Source organism: Gavia stellata, chromosome 3 (genome assembly GCF_030936135.1).
Source record: "Gavia stellata isolate bGavSte3 chromosome 3, bGavSte3.hap2, whole genome shotgun sequence".
Taxonomy (NCBI): domain Eukaryota; kingdom Metazoa; phylum Chordata; class Aves; order Gaviiformes; family Gaviidae; genus Gavia; species Gavia stellata.
This window is the reverse complement of record NC_082596.1, coordinates 1,557,172-1,575,768: the sequence shown is the minus strand read 5'-3', so window position 1 is coordinate 1,575,768 and position 18,597 is coordinate 1,557,172. Positions and strand designations below refer to the sequence as shown.

The 18,597-nt window shown below is 50.5% G+C and overlaps 1 protein-coding gene across 1 annotated transcript in view; it reads right to left on the bottom strand.

Moving 5' to 3' along the window:
* The window catches only part of ZC3H3 (zinc finger CCCH-type containing 3), a 180,404-nt gene extending 162,639 nt beyond the window's left edge, over window positions 1–17,765 (bottom strand). Inside the window, exons 1-3 of the mRNA XM_059836294.1 lie at window positions 17,720–17,765; window positions 14,132–15,533; window positions 12,207–12,403 (exon numbers count right to left, since the gene is read on the bottom strand). Of these exons, the coding sequence (XP_059692277.1) occupies window positions 12,207–12,403; window positions 14,132–15,533; window positions 17,720–17,765 (1,645 nt within the window). The remainder of the gene's footprint in view (window positions 1–12,206; window positions 12,404–14,131; window positions 15,534–17,719) is intronic.
* Between the last annotated feature and the right edge of the window lie 832 nt (window positions 17,766–18,597).

Genomic DNA, 18,597 nt, shown 5'->3' with positions numbered 1-18,597 from the left:
GCGCTAAGGCTCTAAGTATACTCATGCCCTTTTCCACTGGAGAGCCCCCGAGGGCAGGCTTAAGGGCTAATAACACGTAGGATCAGTTTTGAGAACAGATCTGGACCCACAGTTCACCGGCCGTGTCGGTAGACCCACGCAACACCCTTCCTTGAAACTATTCAAAACAAGCCCGAGCACAAACCAAAATAGAAGTCTGCCAAAAACCGCACGCGCGTGGATTATACAGAGGCATAAGGGAGGATGAAACGTTCCTCAAACTCAAATTTCCCGGGGGCAGTAGCAAAATTCCCGTTGACAACTGAAGTAAATGTGTTTCCCCATCCCTTAGACTAAAGCAGAAACTTGAAACGGCAAACGCTGCTGCAGCAGCACAGTTCTGTAGGACTCGTGAGATGTTGTCAAGTCCACAAAGCACCTACCCCAGATGCACTTATGCATCTATTACATATTCTGAGGGGTTTTACTCATTGATAACGCTTTGTAGAGCACACAAAGTAAACAGGCAAGTCCTCAAATGAACGGCTTCTAACTCAGCTCAGCAGCAATAGAGAGGAATCGCCGTACGAAGCTTGTGAGTTGTTACTAGGAAAATCAAATGGGAAGTGTTTGCAAAAGAAAATTTACAACAAAAAAACCCAACTTGTAAATGGGGATTTGGAGAAGAATAGGAAGCAGAAAGCAGAACAGAGAAACCTACCCAGGTTTTACAGGGAGCCGAGCATCTGCTGGGGCGGGATTTGGGGAGTCCTGACAGCGCTGCGGAGGGTACTCCGATCATCCGCGCAGGCATCAGTTCACAGCACGGAAAACATCAGTAATTTCAACTGTGACCGTGCCAGGGATACCTTCAGTTAGTTTGCGTATTAGGTGAAAGAAAAGAGCAAAAGGGGGAAAGAAAAAAGGAAAAAAAGAGACTCATTGTCAAGATTCAGGTTACAGAGGCATTCTTATTTCTTTTAAGTGCCTTAAATGCCCGCTTTTATTTTCCTTATTTTCACTTTAAGAGCCCAAGGAAAGACAACCAAGGGGATAAGAGGCAGCAGCACTGAAATTCAGCACAATTCAGAGCAGCAGGGAGAGCCAGACAGGTTGAAAACTGTTTTAAAAGCTTCAGTACGCAGCCTGAGCATCCACACGAAGACAAACCCATTCCCACGAGCGCTCGCTAGGGACAAGCGAGGGACTAACCCAGCTCAGAATTACAAGCGCGGTTTGCAGCTTTCAACCACTCTGAACAAAAAAATATCCCGAGCAGCACAGAAATCACACACTATGCATTCGTAAAGTCAGCACAACAGCGTCCAGCCTCTATTCTTTAGTAGCACGAGCTATAAACATACTCTTTTTATCAACTCTCTGCTCTTCCAGCAACGAATATGAGCTTCACCGTAAAAAATAACAGCAAGGAAAGACATCCAGCATTCAACAAGAAAGCACTGATGATCGAAATTACACCCTGATCTGAAGATGTGCTATTTGGAGTAACAGGTTACAGGCACGACGCAAGCCCCAGGAGGACGAGCGAGACACGCATACCACTGTGCTAAGACCTACTGCTCTGTTTTCTATTTTATTTTTTTTCATACACACACCCCCCTTTTTTTTTTTTCTATTTTTGTTCTGCACTGCGCCGTCCCTGAAAGGTTTGAATTCTTAGAAAAGCCCCCCATGGACTTGAAAATATCAAGGGTCATAGCCAATGAAAGGATGTCATGCATCCCCAAAGCCAAATATTTTTCCTATTACTGTATAAATAGACTATTCCCCAAAGAGTTGCTTGTTACTAATAGAATTTCACAATCAAATGGTAGCTGGCACTGCACACAGGTACGGGAGAGTCTCTGAAATAGGTATTGAGAGGTGATTTCCAACATTAAATTGAGCACGCAGTTTGAATTCTGCAGGAAAAGGGAGAAAGAGCGGACACAGAAGCTACGAATAATTTAAAGCAACTCTATGTGAAGAGCAGAGTGGTTTTACACGCCATCGCCTGCTGCTCCCCAGACCCTCATCACTTGGTCCACACCTTTACCCCTGGCAGAGGTCTATCCATGGGTCTCACACCCGTGCAAGGAGCACCGTGCGCTCATCTTTATCTAGAGGCACGCCAACTGGGCTTAACCCACGACAAGATCACGTCTCTGACGCATTTCAGTCTGGATGTTCCCCCTACTGCAGTCGCTATTTTACCTGATCCCAAATCCAAACGCTGGAACGCTCGAGCTGAGCGCTGGGGAGAAGGATGTCTACATGGTGACACCTCCTCGTTTAGCAAGGCTGGCTTCCCTCGCTCGAAGCAGCCTGTTATTTTTAAAAGAGGGCTCTGAAAACAGAATCCCTGCTGCTGGCTGCCTGCAGCTCCTCTTGCAGCTTGGGACAAGTCACCTGTAAATGCCAAGTAAAGCCAGAAACCCAAAACCGTTACTTACGAACACTGACGTAACTGGTGCCGGCAAAAAGCCAACTATGTGAACTTTTCCCAATTACTGCGAAGGAGCGAGCAGCCACTTTGCCAGCCACACTCCACCCCTGGCTCCCAAGGACAAGCCAGCAAAAGCGAGAAGAGAGACTTGACAACATAATGATTTATGGGCAAGGTCAAACCTACGTATGACAGCGTAATGACATTAGCCTTGCTGGCCTCGAGCGGCGAACCTGCGAAGGGTTTGGATAAACTAGGAAGGACCCGCTCAGAAAGAGGAGACTAATGATGGAGGAGAGAAGAAAAGACGTGACGAACTTCAAGGAGTCCTGAGCAGTCCCGTGCATGATACGAGGGCTTCCTTCGAGGGCAGGGATCGCGCCTCTGACTCCTTCTAATAAGACGTAACAGAGACGTCGCACCAGCTTAACTCACACGTAACGTGATCTGAGATGTCACCTCACAAACAGCAGCAAAACCTTGTGCGATTCACTGAAAAGAAAAAAAAAAAGAAGCAAGGAACACAGCTTGAAAAAATAAAAAGAAACCCGAACCACACTGCCCCAACAGGAATCTCCCCATTAGAAATATTTACTGATTGGCCTTCACTTCATAAGAAAAAAAAAATAAAAAATAGAAGGAGGTATAAAATCCATTGCTGAGATTTCCAAAGCTGCCAGAGGGATACAAACACCCAGTGTCAATAAAATTAACAGCAGCTGAGCATTCAGATGCCAGCCATAACTTACTCCTCACCATTTACGCCCCGTTTACTTTCTGCACTCGCCTGGGCACGAGTAATGCAAACCAGCTCCTTCCACTTCTGCCGCCAGCCTTTTTCCAAGCAAGCACCTCTTGCCCATCCCAGCACCCTCGTGCCGCACGGCTCGCTTTATTGGGCAAGCAGAAGGAGAAATTAGGGTTTAGGGAGTTTTTTTGGAAGGTGACCATCACTCTGACTGAAATTAGAGTTGTAGAAACTCTTCTGCAGATGGCAGGGTGAAGTAGGTCTTACGAATCCTGATGGAATTTCTCTCTGGAAAGAAGCAAATACAAACAGGATTTCCTTCTATTCAGCACGTTCAGGGAAGCCAGCTTCAATGCTGGCGGTGGTATTAGAGGACAAGCAGGAAGCTGGTAACACGAACCGCTGTCTTATCTCAGTCTGGAGCATGAGAAAGGCAAAGATAAGCAGGAAAGGAATATTTTGAAGGGGGAAAACACAAAAACTAGTCTTCTAGCTGCGCACGTAGCGGGTGCAACAAAGGATAGGCTCAAAATTTACTCTTGCTCCGGCCACGGATTTCACGGCCACAGACAGGTCGTTGCTGCAGTTCCCCATCTATTTGGCTTCCTTTGCCAAGGCATGTGTACGGCGGAGATGGTAACGTGGCCCCTCCTGCACCACCTTACCAAACCACCATTTCATTAGTTAATGCCTGCAAAGCGCTCTGAACAGGCAAAGTGCTGAGTAACGGTATTATTCCCACCCCGGCACGAGTCCACTCCACTCTCCAAACCCAAAGAACAAAAGAAATTAAAAGGATGAACCTCCGCGGCACAGCCGGAGAGACATCCCTCGCAGCGCAGCTCCTCGCGTGGCAATCGTGCTGACCTGCAGCAACAAAAGCGTCTCTCCCGTCACCCACCTCTCCCAGGCATAACCCAAAAGCTGCTACTTAAAAACTAGTTTAATATGCAGACCGGGAGATCGCTACAAGCAGGAGGAGGTAGCTAGGCTTTTAACTCGGGAGGTTCAGTCGGGACACCAGCAAAATTAGTTCATCTGAAGCAGAAGACGACACGACGGGTTGTCGCACTGCACGCTTACGCGATGGTCTGGCACTAAACCATCAAACCTGGGAACGCCAAATTATTTAAGAAACAAATATACGTAGCGATACAATAAGGAAGGGTCCCTAGAGAAATCTGCCTCTCGCTTTCTCCATCTTCTGCTTGCAGCCAGCTGTGACCGTGCCTAAGCAATCCCGGGCACACGGCTGAGAAGTCCTGCCTGGAAGGGGACATTACGGAGGGGAAAAGACACCGAGGAGTCTCTTGCCGGCATCTTTGTAATATTCTGTAATCCCCCCGGGCGAGGCGGGCAGCCCGCGCTGCTGCTGAACAATGCAGTTTTGAATTCAATTAAAGTGATTATCTGTTGTGCCAAATAAATTGTGTACAGCATATATCCTGCAGCATTTTACACCTTCAGGCTCATTATTTTCTAACTGTTTCCTCCTGTTTATGCGCTTTCAAATTAAATTGCTGATAATATGCGCCAAAATAAAAAACGAGCGCACCTTGTCCGAAGAAAATTGATTCTCCTTTTTCCTGAACCGGGCGATTGCCAGGTTTTATATACTCTGTTCCTGGCGATCATTAGTAATTCAATTTTCTTTTTATTAGCCCCCTTATCTGCTGAGCAATATAGTGGCAGAGCTGACCTCTTTCGCACGGGTAAATGTTTAAAATCTTTTCCCTGATTAATTTTGCCAGTTAAGGAAAAGAGGAGAAATGGCCCGGCTCTTAGCCATCACAATGAATAAAGCTTAATGTTGATTGTGATGGAATTTCTAATGCCAAGGAAATTGATTGAACGCAGCAATTACACTGCAATAGTAACTCAAGGGAAATGGGATAGTTTTCTCCTGGCCATAGCCTTTTGGTTATTTAAAACAATCCAATTTGCAAGGATAATTATATATTAGTGTTTTATCTGCCACTTGAAATGAACATGGGAGTTTTGATACTGGCCCAGCATTAGCAGGTTATTGCTGCAAATTACTTGATATCTGCTTTCTTTCACATAAAGACGAAATTAGGCCATCAATAACCAGAAAAAGGTGGACCGGGGAGATGCGAGGGGCACGAGTGCCCTCTGCAGGGCTGTGGGGAAGGAAGGGCGGCACGAGAGACTCCCCAAAATCCCCAATTCTCCTGCTTGTCGGAGCGTACCGTACAGCCGCCGCTCCCGTGCCAGACATGCGGCAAACAGGCATGGCGCGGGTCCCCGTCCATAGAGCTGCAATATCTTTAACATTAAAAGAAATATTTCAAAAAAAAATAATTTTAATTTTAAGCACTTAGTTCTCATTTTTCCTACAGAAAAAGCCAGGGGAATAAGAAACGACAGCGCTGTCGTGCCAAATGCCGGAGCAGGATGAGCACAGCGGCGTTGCGCAAGAGCTGCGGCAGCCAAGGAGGGCTACGGCATTGATTTCTTGCAAGGGTGAGAGAAGGTTCACGACTGCAAGCACTCACCTGTCTTTCATCAAAAAGAAGAGTTGAGAAAGGGCCTCATCCTGCAAGACTTCAAATAAGCAACCAGTTAGAGCTGGGCATAAAAGGCTCTCGGGAAACGGGGGATTCCCGCAGCCGCACTGCTTGGCAGAATACTTGTAGTACAGGAGGAGCGGGCACATCCCTCCATCATTGCATCCAGATCAGTCAAACCGCACTTAGAAGTTGGTATTTTCCCTTAAAACTAGTGATAAAAAGATCACACCCCTGCACTTTTGGGAATAAGCCCATCTCCAGTTTGGAGAAAGTGGATAAAGGCTGCCCAAGCTAATCGGACAGCACATGGCCAAAAAGCACTGCAGGAAGTGGTGTTGTCCCAACGTACACACCACGATTTGATTATATTGGCTATTTGCTCTAACAAATAAGCCACAGAAAGCCAATTCAGGATAGACATTTGCCATTTAGACAACACAATTACAACATACCCTTATTGGCAGGAAAGTTACTCAGCAAATGACAGAACAGGAGCCCAGTATTTATTCTCCAAATCAAATCCTTTGGTTCAGATGCCAAAAAAAAAGACGGTTGGGGGAATTGCCATCCGTGGAAACTCCACCCACATCTTAATTACCAGCTAGCCTCCTCCTGCTTCTTGCATCCGAAAAGGAATTGCAGTCTGAGGGCAGAGCCCAGCAACCAGCCCAACTCCCACACAGTTAACTGGGGAATTAAAAGTTCAGGCTGTAAGAGCACTTCCAATTACAGTAAGTCATTTGAAAAAAGTAAAAAAAAAAAATATATATATATATGTTTGAAGAAAAGAATAGAAATCACACAGTTAACTTCAGCTTGCATTTAAACAGGCTGTATTATTTCTACGCAACACAGTGGCACCAGTGGCCATATTCGGCAGCCTGGTGATCCTTGTTGGTCCTCCAGCTTTTCCCTGGATAAGAAGAGAAGCAACCGCCACCTTTTATCCCTCTTGTACCAGATCCCTGACACAGATCCAAACTGTCTTGTCTACACCAGAGGCAAGCGAGACAGCCTGTATCTGCCACTTCTACACACAAACGTATATATGAAGCCTGACATTCAGACGGAAGTCCGAAATACGCAGGTGCCGAACGGAGCAGACCCCACGCAGAAGTTGCGAAGCCAGTTCAAACACGGGGAAGGCCAGCGGCTTCATCAGGCTCGCGACCATGCCCAAAGCAGGGGCGTGTTACCTGCACGGAGTCACAATTCCCAGCAAAGCAATCCTCTCCGAGTTCTCCTTCCCTCCAAAAACAGCCTAAGAAGTTAAATGGGAAGAAAGGGAAAATAAGGAACTCTTTAATATTAATGGCACATTAATATTAAGTGGTCAAGAAGTCCAACATCTACAGGCTGGTTTATCAACATTAATTTGGTTCCGCTGAGCAACAGAACATTTTCTATCCCTCTTTGCTTTGGTCAAGCAGTTGAGCTCCTCCTATGCACGCATGCTGCCCCAGCACAAGACCTGCGTTAAAACGCCTGGATGAACAGACCGCTGACTGCATTAGAAATGCTTCGCCGCTCTACCATCCCATCAGAGCAACTTCGATATGGGACATACCCCAATTTCCAAGTCGTTATTAACATTCCGCTTAATCAAATGAGTATTTTGGAGTTAATTGATAACAGCTGTAGGTGTAACACTCCTCACGACAGCAGCCCAGATAATCCCGAGAGAACTGCTACCAGCCTGCCACTTTCCATTTTCTCTCTAGTACAGTCACTGATCCTTAAATGAAAAGACGGCGATTCCCACAGAAGCAAGCGCCTCTGAATGCAGACCATTGGGAAACACCAACTTGAAACCAAGTCTCCACGGTGGCTGGGAAAGCTGCCTCACTGCATGAAATCAAACATTTGGGTCCAAAAAGGGAATTGGAGGATCTGGAGATGGATGAGCATTTGCATTCTACACTTGGGAAAGACAGGACCAATGCTTCTGCTCACGCCTTCGGTACGTACCGCAGAGCTCGCGCCACGTATCCCAAAAGCCTGTCTAACAGGGCAAACGAGAAAACAGCAAAGCCGCCCACATCCACAGGGAAGGAAGGGGCTGACCCAGCCTTTTGCACCCACGCTGCAGTACATGAAGTAGGGCACGCTCCTCCCCAGCCATCCTTCCATCCTCTGCCCTGATGCACATGCTGTTTGTGTCCGGCACGGGATCTCGCAGCTCGCTGGGGATGCAGGCATGCCGGATGCTCACTCACCACGCAGGCATCGGCGCCCACTGCATCCAGGCTCCAGCACAACCACATCCATCCAGCCGGATCACAAGCCCAGCATGAACCATCCGGCTTTTTAAATGGTTTGTTAGCTGGGCTGTGCATAATGAGACACGAGAGGACAAACTAATTGGAGGTAAGCCACTTGGCTGGCCCAGGACTGTCACCGGTCTGCTCCCAGCAAGAGAGGCAATGGGTGTTGCTTCAGCATCAAGCCAGAGACTTAACATCAGTCTCACTGCTCCATTCGTGCCCCACTCTGTTTCCAGTAACATGTCTGTACCCCATCTATTTCCCTCGCACTTGTCTTGTGAGAAGTGGCAAGACTTAAAACTCCACCACCTGATCAATACCCTCACTTCACACAAGCAGAAAGAAATGAAAACAACCCTCCCAAAACCTCTCAGATAACCTGAGAGCCAGGAATTGAACCCACAAGACTTCACTTACTCCAGCCCACTACAGGACCACTGCGAAACTAGAACACACTTACCACTATATATATAATTATACGTTTAGGAGCACCAAATGTGAGTGATGTCTGAGCTGCTCCAAGCCCTATCAGCGGCTAGGCTCCCTCATCAGACTTTGCGACGCTGCCTTGTTACTGCCCCATCCAGCATCTAACGATCTCTTTGTACTAGACCATACACGTCTCCCTGGGCAAAAATAAAAAAGAGAGTCCTAGCACATGTAGGAACAGTCCAACAATAATTCAACAGCCATAGAAACCCAGAGCATGAGAACAGTTCAACACATTAAGCTGCAAATACACCGCCTAGGATTGAACCCTCTTGAAGAAAAGCCTTACAGTATGAAGGATTCAAACCTATAAACTCAATTCTAATCAAAGGAACCAAATCCCCAGGCTAATTATGAAGGTGAGCATGAAGGGCCAAGGTCTTCTGGACTTACTTGCTCGGTTTCCACGCTACAGGCAAGGCTGCTGCTGCCGAGAGGAAGGTAAAAGCAGGAATGTGTGGGGCAGGCACCTTGCTAGTCCTCAGCCTTAACCAGATGCCAAGCAAGCAGCACCAACCCTGCCAAAATTCATTTTGCAATTTAAAAAGCAGTCAAGACTCTTGCTGAATTTCTCTGCTAACTGGAGAAGCGAAGCAGGCGGGCATCGCTCAGCAGCTGCCTCGCAGGGCTGCCAACGGCAGGGGAAGGAGCAAATCAAGTCCCTTGGCACCCCCCGAGATGATGGTACAACAGAGGTTAGATTACCAGCAACCATCTACACGTATGACATCAACATTTTGATGTCCCAGCAGCGAAGGGAAAGCCTGTAAGCACGGTAGAGAAAAGATGACAAGAACCGTCAAACTTACATCATTGCATCTTAGAGAACCTCTCCGAGTTAGAGAACACGCAGCCGAGTTCTCACAGTCACCACGTCAGGAGAAAACATACCCAGCAAGAGATCTCAACTACGCAAGGTCCTCGTAGCAGAAAGATGTATTTAATTCAGCTCTGCAGAGAAGCTGGGCAAAGCAGCAGCAAACACAGCAGAAACAACCTTGTACCCTCCGCCCTGGGGGGCAGGAAGGCAGCCTCAGGAGTCCTTCCAGAGCTTCAAGTGAATGGAACCCAATGCCATTTGCCAGTCCAATTTCCAGTCCAAATGATGGCTGATCTATCAGAGTATAATTCCTCTCCGCTGCAGAAGGCAAGAAAGAAATTTAGAAGCCATTTCATAATTATGGCGGGGAAGCATTTTTAATTCACCACCTAAGGCATCAGTGTCCATGCTCCCGCTAGCACGGCGAGGCACAGTGAAGAGAAGGATTTGTTGCATTTATTAAGTGAGGAAGAGTACTCTCACATGTGCACACACACATATACACACAGAAAAGGCAGGCAGGACATTTCCTTTTGCTTTTAGTCATTTTAAGAACCAAATCAAGACACATTTTTTACAGCAGGTACTGCAGTTTGCAAACAAAAAGAGCCACAAGGCAGTCACCAAGTTTTATTAAAGCAGATACTCACTTCCACATCTCTGAGCTAAGACCACGAAGCACGCAGATCCAAGCTGGAAAATAACATCAGTCACTTCAATGCAGACAACTCACAACTCTTATAAACCCGGGTTTTGTCTGTGCAAGCCTTGGCTATCAAACCACTCCTGATAGATGCTAATTTGATCCACTTTTGGAGAGGGAAATGAACTACGTGCTCTCCCAAAGTCACTTCCAGACCTGTATTCCATTTTTTTTCCTACTTTCTCTCAACTTCTTTATGCGCCAACTTTACTTTGAACAAAGCCAGGAGCACAACAGTATTTTTGCTCTATCTACATTATTTTCAGCCCTATGCAGTTTAGGATCAAAAATCTTATCAGTATGGGAACATTACCTTCAATCAAGGAACTGGGATTCAGAATACGTTCCCAAAAGACAGGGGTTTTTGGCAGCTGCCAATCAGGCTGCCAGGGGGACAGAACATTTTGATCTATTTTGTACGTTCTTAACCTACGTGAAGCTTCATTTGGTTGGGCACATGTTTTTACTGACAGCTTCTAAAGAGAAGAGATGTTTGCCAAGTCAAGCGAGCTTCGACGGGTGCTAGGAGCTACATGGAGAACAAGGATCTGGTTTAACCTCAGGTCTGTTCCTGGATCACCCAAGCAGCTTATATCCCTGTAACCAGCAATGTCTCAATTTCCTCGTATGTAAAAAGCTGTTGCAATTCCAAATTGCTCTGCATCTCCAGAGCCTACAGCAGAGCTGCTTCTATCAGACTCTCAGCAAGCACAGTAAGTTCTTTAAAAAGGAGCTTTACAACATAAAGATTCATTCACCGTCACAGCTGGATCTGGCCACGTGCTATATCCACCACCTCTGGTTTCAGAGATCACAGAAGAGCAACCACTGCGCAAGTATGACCGAGACCTCCAACCGTACGTGCTGCCTTCACGCACTGCATGAAAACTTCCAATACAGTGTCTGGAGGCACAGCCTTCGCACCTCTCCAGACACCAAAGGGTTTGCTGACATCCTTAAATGGAGCAAGACTCAACCCCAAAATCAGGCTGGACCTGATTTTGCTGGACCATCAATGCAACTGCACAAATGTACATCTTATTCTCCCTGCCCCTGCATCTCCCATGAGGCACAGCCCACCTCCCAAAGCACCAGATGCAAAATTCTCCTCCCAGCATCCCTCCCATCCCTCCAAACCCCTCTTCAAACACACACATGAAGAGAAAAATCTTTTTCTTCTCCTCCCACAAAAAGCTTTTCCCTTTCCTGAATCGCAAGCTCCCATTCTCCTCTTTTCATCCATCAAAACACAGCAACATCTCAACGCAGAGCTGAACGCAAAATAACTATAATCACACGTGCAAACTCGGTAGTTGAAGCGCAGAACAGGAAACCACAGAATTGTCTTCCTGAAAACAGCAGCTCAATGGCTTTACTTTTGGAGATGGATCGCAGCTGCGTCCTGGCCCGAACAGCCCTCCGCACTCAAGCGATGCCTACCCGCAGCGTTACTGGCCACCCTGCAGTACGTGAACAAGCAAGCAAGCAAAACGTGCTTCATATACGTTTGAGAAAACTGAATCTCAGGGGGGGTGAAGCCACTTGTCCATGATAATATCACCACTGAATAACAGAGCCAGACTTGGAGCCAGAAACATCACAACACCCATTTCACACACGCATAGGTGCAGCTCTCCAGGCCCCGAGAAGCCGATTTCTGCTCTGACAAGCGCTGACCCAATGCAGCAGGACATGGATGCAAACTACCTGTTCACAAACACGATTCAGCCGGTATTCCTCTAATTATTGCTATTTTAAGCAAATTGCATACAAAACCTAGACACCTGCAGACATCGCACTGGTATACAGGTGCATTAGGTAGGTCTGTAGTTGCTAGAGGAGTATCTCACAACATGCACAAGCTTTTGCCTGGCACAAAAAGAGAGATCAGTCTTACAGATGCATTAGTCCCTCGTCCATCCTCTTCCTTCCTTGAGCACCTTCCTATTTGATGCCTGTAAATCCAGCAAAACCACATTAAAAGCAAGAAGCAGCTTTAAAATGGCCTCGTCTGGAGATGTCAAAGCACGAGACAGCTCTGGGGTAAGGCAGAAGTCTTACTCCAGCCAAACTTCTGCTCCTCAATATTTGCTCCGAGACCAACAAAGCAGATTCACCTCCTGGAGGACCTGGTAACCCACTTCCAAATCCAAGAGCCTCCCTCGGAACCGTGTCGCTGGCACGTGGTCAGCGAGCACCGTCACCCCTTGGGACGGCTGTTCCTACCTTCCTTGGCGGAGACCGGCATCCTGGTGGCCGGCAGCCTGCAGAGCCTGTGCTTGGTGATCTGCACCAGGCCCTTGGGCGAGGAGCGTTTCAGTGTCGCTGAAGGTTTTCCCCGCGAGGAGTTTTTCTTCCTGAGATGGAAGTGGCTTTTCAGAGGCGTAGTGGGCGAGGAGCTGTTCTTCTTATCTGTCGGGGAACTGTGAAGGGGAACACCACATGGTTAGAAAAGAGTAGAGAGGTGACTGAAACGCACTTGGTCCCCTCGCCCAGAGCTGAGAAGAGAAGCTGGGTCACCACGCTCCACGCTGCTCCCCTACCCAAGGGTGAGAAGACGCACTAAACAGAAAATTGCAAGTAAACAGGCAAGTGTGATGAATTTCTGGCAAAGCACAGATGGAGAATGAGGTATTTGACAGCTTAACTCATTCCCTTCTGCTTTCTGCTCAACAGATGCAGGGGAGAGGATGCTGTCCTTTAGCGAGATGAGGGGAGCGGGGAGTCTTATCTCCCTGAATGCCAAAAATCTAATACAATCCCAGCCTCTCCAAGCACCTCACTCCAGAGTGATCTTCCCAGCACGACCCACCCACAGACACGTCCCCCAGCAAACCAGGAGGGCAAGGCAAGGATGAAAACCTGCGGTGAAGCACTGAGCAGAGCATCTGGGAAACATAAGCAGGAATCAAGGCACCAGATCCTCAATCGGTACCATGCTACCTGCTCATTGTGTCACTTAGAATAGTTATTTAGGCCACAGTCCACAATTTTCAAGAGCTCAGGCTTGGAGTTACTGCAGCGACAAAGGAGCCCAACCACGTGTCCGCTACGCTGAGGGCATCTCCGAGTTCAGTGGTAGAGCAGAGGTGACACAGCTGTGCCCACCAACCCTCACTCCATCCCGCTTATCCCTCCCCTGCAGCACAGGCTGGGCTTGCATCCAGCCCTGCCGAGAAAAGCAGCACAAAACACAGCTTTCCCACCGGGAGCACAACGTAACGAAGCCCTCGCAGCACTTCCATGACACACCAGCTTGGTTGGTCCCAATCTCTTATCTGCTTCCCCTCGACTCCCAGCCCGGTGCAAACGCCTTTTGCAGATAACTCGACCCACACGCCTTTTCCTTCCGCCAAGCTTCATTTATAACCTTCCCATTGTATTCCATCCCTATCAGACTTGGGCCAGGGGGAGAACTCGCTCCACAAGACCCCCAGAGTATCTGCTGGTCTGGCACAGCGCGCTCTCCCAAGGTAGCTATGACGGCCACAGATCTGTCACTGACTTGACAAGGAGAAGGAAGAGCAAGAGCCTTCAGGGAGGACGCTTGGGGTTACTGGTGGATAGCACAAAAGGATGGCACCCAAGGGAGGAAAGTACCAGCAGAGCATCACAGACAGTGCTTCTTCCCGGCATGCACAGCTCACCTCCCATCCCATCCCATCCCAGGGTCCGCACAACGCTTCACGGGGACAGACCACACACGATAATGGCAATTCAAGCCACTTCTCCTCCTTTCCCCAGCCCCCAACGCAACAAGGTTATGAGAGTTCGAAAATAAATCAATAAAGGAAGACAGCTTTTTCCTACTCTTTGAATATTAGTCTGTTATTCAGGTCAGGGAAGAGCCTCCTAAGTGCTGCGGCAAAGTCTTTGAGAACAGGGATGGGAGATGAGAAGAAAACCCAGCTCTCTTTGCAAGGTTGAAGTCAGAGTTACACAGACTGCTAAAACAATTAAAACCTAAGGCTTTCCAACCCTGGAAAGCAGGATGCCTCCAGACAGAACAAAGTCACCGCACTTGGAAAGAGAAAGGCAAATATACTCTCCAGTGTACAACAACCCTTGTTGGAATTTCGCTTACGTGAAGCCAAAGGACACGAAATACGACCAGTGCAAGGACACCGCTCTGATGACAACCATCAACTTACCCCGAGTTTCCTTTTCTCTTGATGATTTTTGTCCGACTCTTCACTTTATAACTGGACAGCGCAGCATCGCCGAAGGAGGACTTTCCCCCGCCGAGACCAACAGATGCAGCGCTCGGAAGCGGTGGGGCGGCACCAGCCCGAGGCAGGTTGGGGGCTGGAGGCTTTTTCTGATCCTCGGATCGCCACCTGAACGCTGACTTGGAGGTGGAGGGCGAGGTCTGCACGCTGGAGGCTTTCCACTTATATTTGCTGGGAGAAACACCCAGTTTGGACTGCAGTCCCGATTTCTTCAACTTTGCTCCCAAGTCTGCTTTTGGTGATAGTTTAGCACCTCTGTCCGCTCCGCCAGCAACCTTTTTAGCACTTTCAGAAGCTCTAGGGCTGACCCATCTCTTCACAGCACGAGAGCATTTACCAGGGTTTGCGACCCACGTATAATTAGTTTTCCTGAACTTTGGAGCTTTGCCGGAGACTGATGTTGAGGCGGCTCTTTGGAGACCCGGAGCTTTGGGGACTACGGAAAACTTGCTCTTCATTGGAGTCATCCCAGCCACCAAAGTCACAGCTTGACTGGGTCTAGAGCACGTCTCACCATTTCCAAGGAGCTTCGGCTCTCTGACAGCATCCCTGACTTGCTCACAACTAGACTGCCCTGGAGCTGGCGGTTCTGCCTTCCTCTGGACCAAGTGCCGAGCCGGCTCGCGATCTGGCAATGCCGAAGGCTGCTGCGGCTCCGATTTCAGCGTCACAGCGTTTTCACTGGTGCTTCCGCAGGAGGCAGGGGAGCTCCCGGCCACGTCGCCAGCCAGACGTACCGTTCTAGGCTTATCCAACATGCTCACGTATGCTGAACTCACGAACCGGTGAGATGAACTAAATGAAACGGAGAGAGAGGGTCTTCTCTCTTCATTTTGGCTTGTGTACGGAGATTTCTCCACATTTTTACTGTCACTTGGAGCAGCGACCACCGTTTTCAGCCCAGAAAACTCACAGTAAGAACCCACATCAGCAAAACCTTTTGTATCTACACAGGGGCCAGCCCTCTGGGGCAGCTGGATCCCCACAACTATATTTCCATCTGTGGTTAAGTCCACATGTCTCTCTGGGGACGATTCGGGTGGCTCGGGTGCCTGGCTGTCCCCATAGCTTCCAAATGCCCGAGATGTGCTGGCACTTCCAACATCACACGCCGATCCCGGCGGCCGGTTGACGAGGGAATATTTTTTCCTCCAGGAGTGACCCTGGCGCTGCTGGAAATCCCTGGGAGCCTGCTGGGGGTACCTGGATGAAAACGCCCCCCTCCTGCTGAAGACAGGCTGGCGGGGGTTGTTCCACCTCGGCGGCATGGATGGCAGTGGCCGCGGCGCATCCCCATGCGTGTTTTTATGGTCATTTATGAGACCTAAGGAGAAGAAAACACCATCTGTTAATCACCGGTCCCACAGGAGTTTGACAGCATCACAGCGCTGGTTTTCCTCACGCTGCAATGAGGACGATCATTGCAGGCTCACACAGGCCACATTTCGGATAACGGGTGCTGGAAGGAAAAACTTAAACCAAATATCTCCCTCAATCCTCATAAAAGTCAGCAACAAAAGCAATTTTGCAGGTCAGCTCAACGCAGATCTGAATCACAGACTCGCCAACAGACCCTTAACATACTGCACTAGTGCTGTCAGTCACCTTTTGCCCCTTTACGCTCTTTTTTATGTGCCAAAACAGATGCTTGAATAATTGGTTTTAGAGCCTAATTTTTAAAAAATTTCGTTTCCAGGTATCTTTTCAGAGCAGTCTCTGAGGGTCTGTGCACGCATATAGCCCAGCACGCCCACCACCAGCCCTAAACACAAAGCACATAGAATCATTCAGGTTTGAAAAGACCCTTAATATCAACTCCAACCGTAAACCTAACACTGCCAAGTCCACCACTAAACCAGATTCCCAAGCGCCACATCTACCCGTCTTTCAAATACTTCCAGGGATGGTGACTCAACCACTTCCCTGGGCAGCCTGTTCCAAGACTTGACAACCCTTTCAGTGAAGAAATTGTTCCTAATATCCAATCTAAACCTCCCCTGGCGTAACTTGAGGCCATTTCCTCTTATTCTATCACTGGTTACTAGGGATAAGAGACTGAAACCCACATCACTACAACCTCCTTTAAGGCGGTTCTAGAGAGTGATAAGGTCTCCCTTCAGACTTCTTTCCTCCAGACTAAACAACCCCAGGTCCCTCAGCCGCTCCTCATAAGTCTTGTTCTCTAAATCCTCTACCAGCTTCGTTGCTCCTCTTCTTCAAAGCAGCGAGAAGGAGGCTCCGAGGTGGCCCCAGCTTCGCTGTTGAGTCACTGCACATCCATCCCTCTGCCAAGCCACCACACCTCCCCGGTGCGAAGTCGTTTGGATAATAGATACATGTCAGTTCCGGAGGGTCTGCACTTGTTAAGCCTCAGTGTTTAGAAAACCCTTCTAATAAAAGGGATTATCAAAGGATTTTTGAGGCTTATATTTTAGGCATGTGTCAGCATAGAAAAGTTTCTCCTACGCAAGGGGTCACTGAGCCGCTGGAAAAGGAGCGTCAGCAGATCCCTCCCGGAGGAGCCGAGGACCATGTTTTCCTCCCTCTCATCACACCCTGGCCACGTAGGAGCTCCTGGAGAGAGACAGATCCCCCTGCAAGGCCCGAGCAGAGTTTGTGGCCTTACTAATGAGGAAAAATTACCTTGGGGGGGTCTATAAATAGAGCGAGTTAGTGCTAAGAATAAGTGGTGATGCTCATTGGAGCTAGGAAAGGGCACACAAATATAGCCCCCCCCCAATGCTCCTCCGCCATGCTGAGGAGTCAAGGGGAGGGCGAGGGGCACATCCCACCCCTGTGCCACCAGCCCCGGGGGGCTGCGGGGCAGGGGACATCCCCTTGCCCCCAGCCAGGAGGGTCAGGGGCCCTGCAGGGGCCAGCAGCGTGGGGATCTCCCCCCCCCCGCCCCGTGGGGACCCCCAATCCCACCCCGGGGCTCTCTGGTCTCTGTTCCCTCCCTGCCTCGGCCCACTCCTGGGTCCCCTCCACCTCCTTGGGCCCTTCCCAGGCCTCAGCCCTCCCCCTCCCCGGCACTCCAGGGTCCTCCCCGTTCCCCTCCCCCCGCAGACTACTGGGTCCCCCCTCAAAACCCACCCCTCCCCCAACCCCCCCCAGACTCCAAGGTCCCCTTCACAGCTCGCCCCCCCCCCAGGACTCCCAGGTCCCCCCTCAAAACCCACCCCTCCCCCCCCCAGACGCCAAGGTCCCCTTCACAGCTCGCCCCTCCCCCCAGGACTCCCAGGTCCCCCCTCACAACCCGCCCCTCCCCCCCATCGACTCCCAGGTCTCCCTCACAGCCCGCCCCTCCCCCGCCAGACTCTGGGGTCTCCTCACCGCCAACCCCTCCCCCCCCCCCCGACTCCCTGGTCCCCCTCACAACCCGCCCCTCCCCCTCCCAGGTCCCCTTCACAGCCTGCCCCTCCCCCCCGGACTCCCGGGTCTACCCCCCAGCAGCCGCTCCCCCATTCCTCCCCACCCGGTCCCGGTCCCGCTCCCCCGGCCCGGCCGTACCCTGCAGCAGGCGGATCTGCCGCCACAGCCGCTCCCTCTCCTCCATCCCCGCAGCGCTCCCGCACCGCCCCGCACCGCGGCGTCATCTCCCCGCGCCGGCCGTTGGCCGGTCACGTGAGCACGCGCTGTCACGTGGTGCCCGCAGCCGCGGCGGCCGTTGCTTAGCAACGGAAGCAGCCGCGGCCTGCGCGTCCCGCCGGGGCCTGAGCCGGGCCCGGGGCCTGTGCTGAGCCTGGTCCGCCGGGTCCTGCGCCCTCCGCCCCTGTCCCCAGCCTGGGCTAGCCCGGCTGTCCCTTGTCCTCAGCCCAGGCCGGTCCAGCTGTCTCCAGACTCTGTCCCCAGCCCAGCTCAGCCCCACTCTCCCTGTCCCCAGCCAGGGCTATCCCAACTGTCCCCAGCCCAGCCTGGTCTGGCTGTCCCCATCCCCTGTCTCCAGCCTGGGCTATCCCAACTGTCCCCTGTCCCCAGCCCAGGCTGGTCTGGCTGTCCCCATCCCCTGTCTCCAGCCTGGGCTATCCCAACTGTCCCCTGTCCCCAGCCCAGCCTGGTCTGGCTGTCCCCATCCCCTGTCTCCAGCCTGGGCTATCCCAACTGTCCCCTGTCCCCAGCCCAGGCTGGTCTGGCTGTCCCCATCCCCTGTCTCCAGCCTGGGCTATCCCAACTGTCCCCTGTCCCCAGCCCAGCCTGGTCTGGCTGTCCCCATCCCCTGTCTCCAGCCGGGGCTATCCCAACTGTCCCCTGTCCCCAGCCCAGCCTGGTCTGGCTGTCCCCATCCCTTGTCCCCAGCCTGGGCTATCCCAACTGTCCCCTGTCCCCAGCCCAGCCTGGTCTGGCTGTCCCCATCCCCTGTCTCCAGCCAGGGCTATCCCAACTGTCCC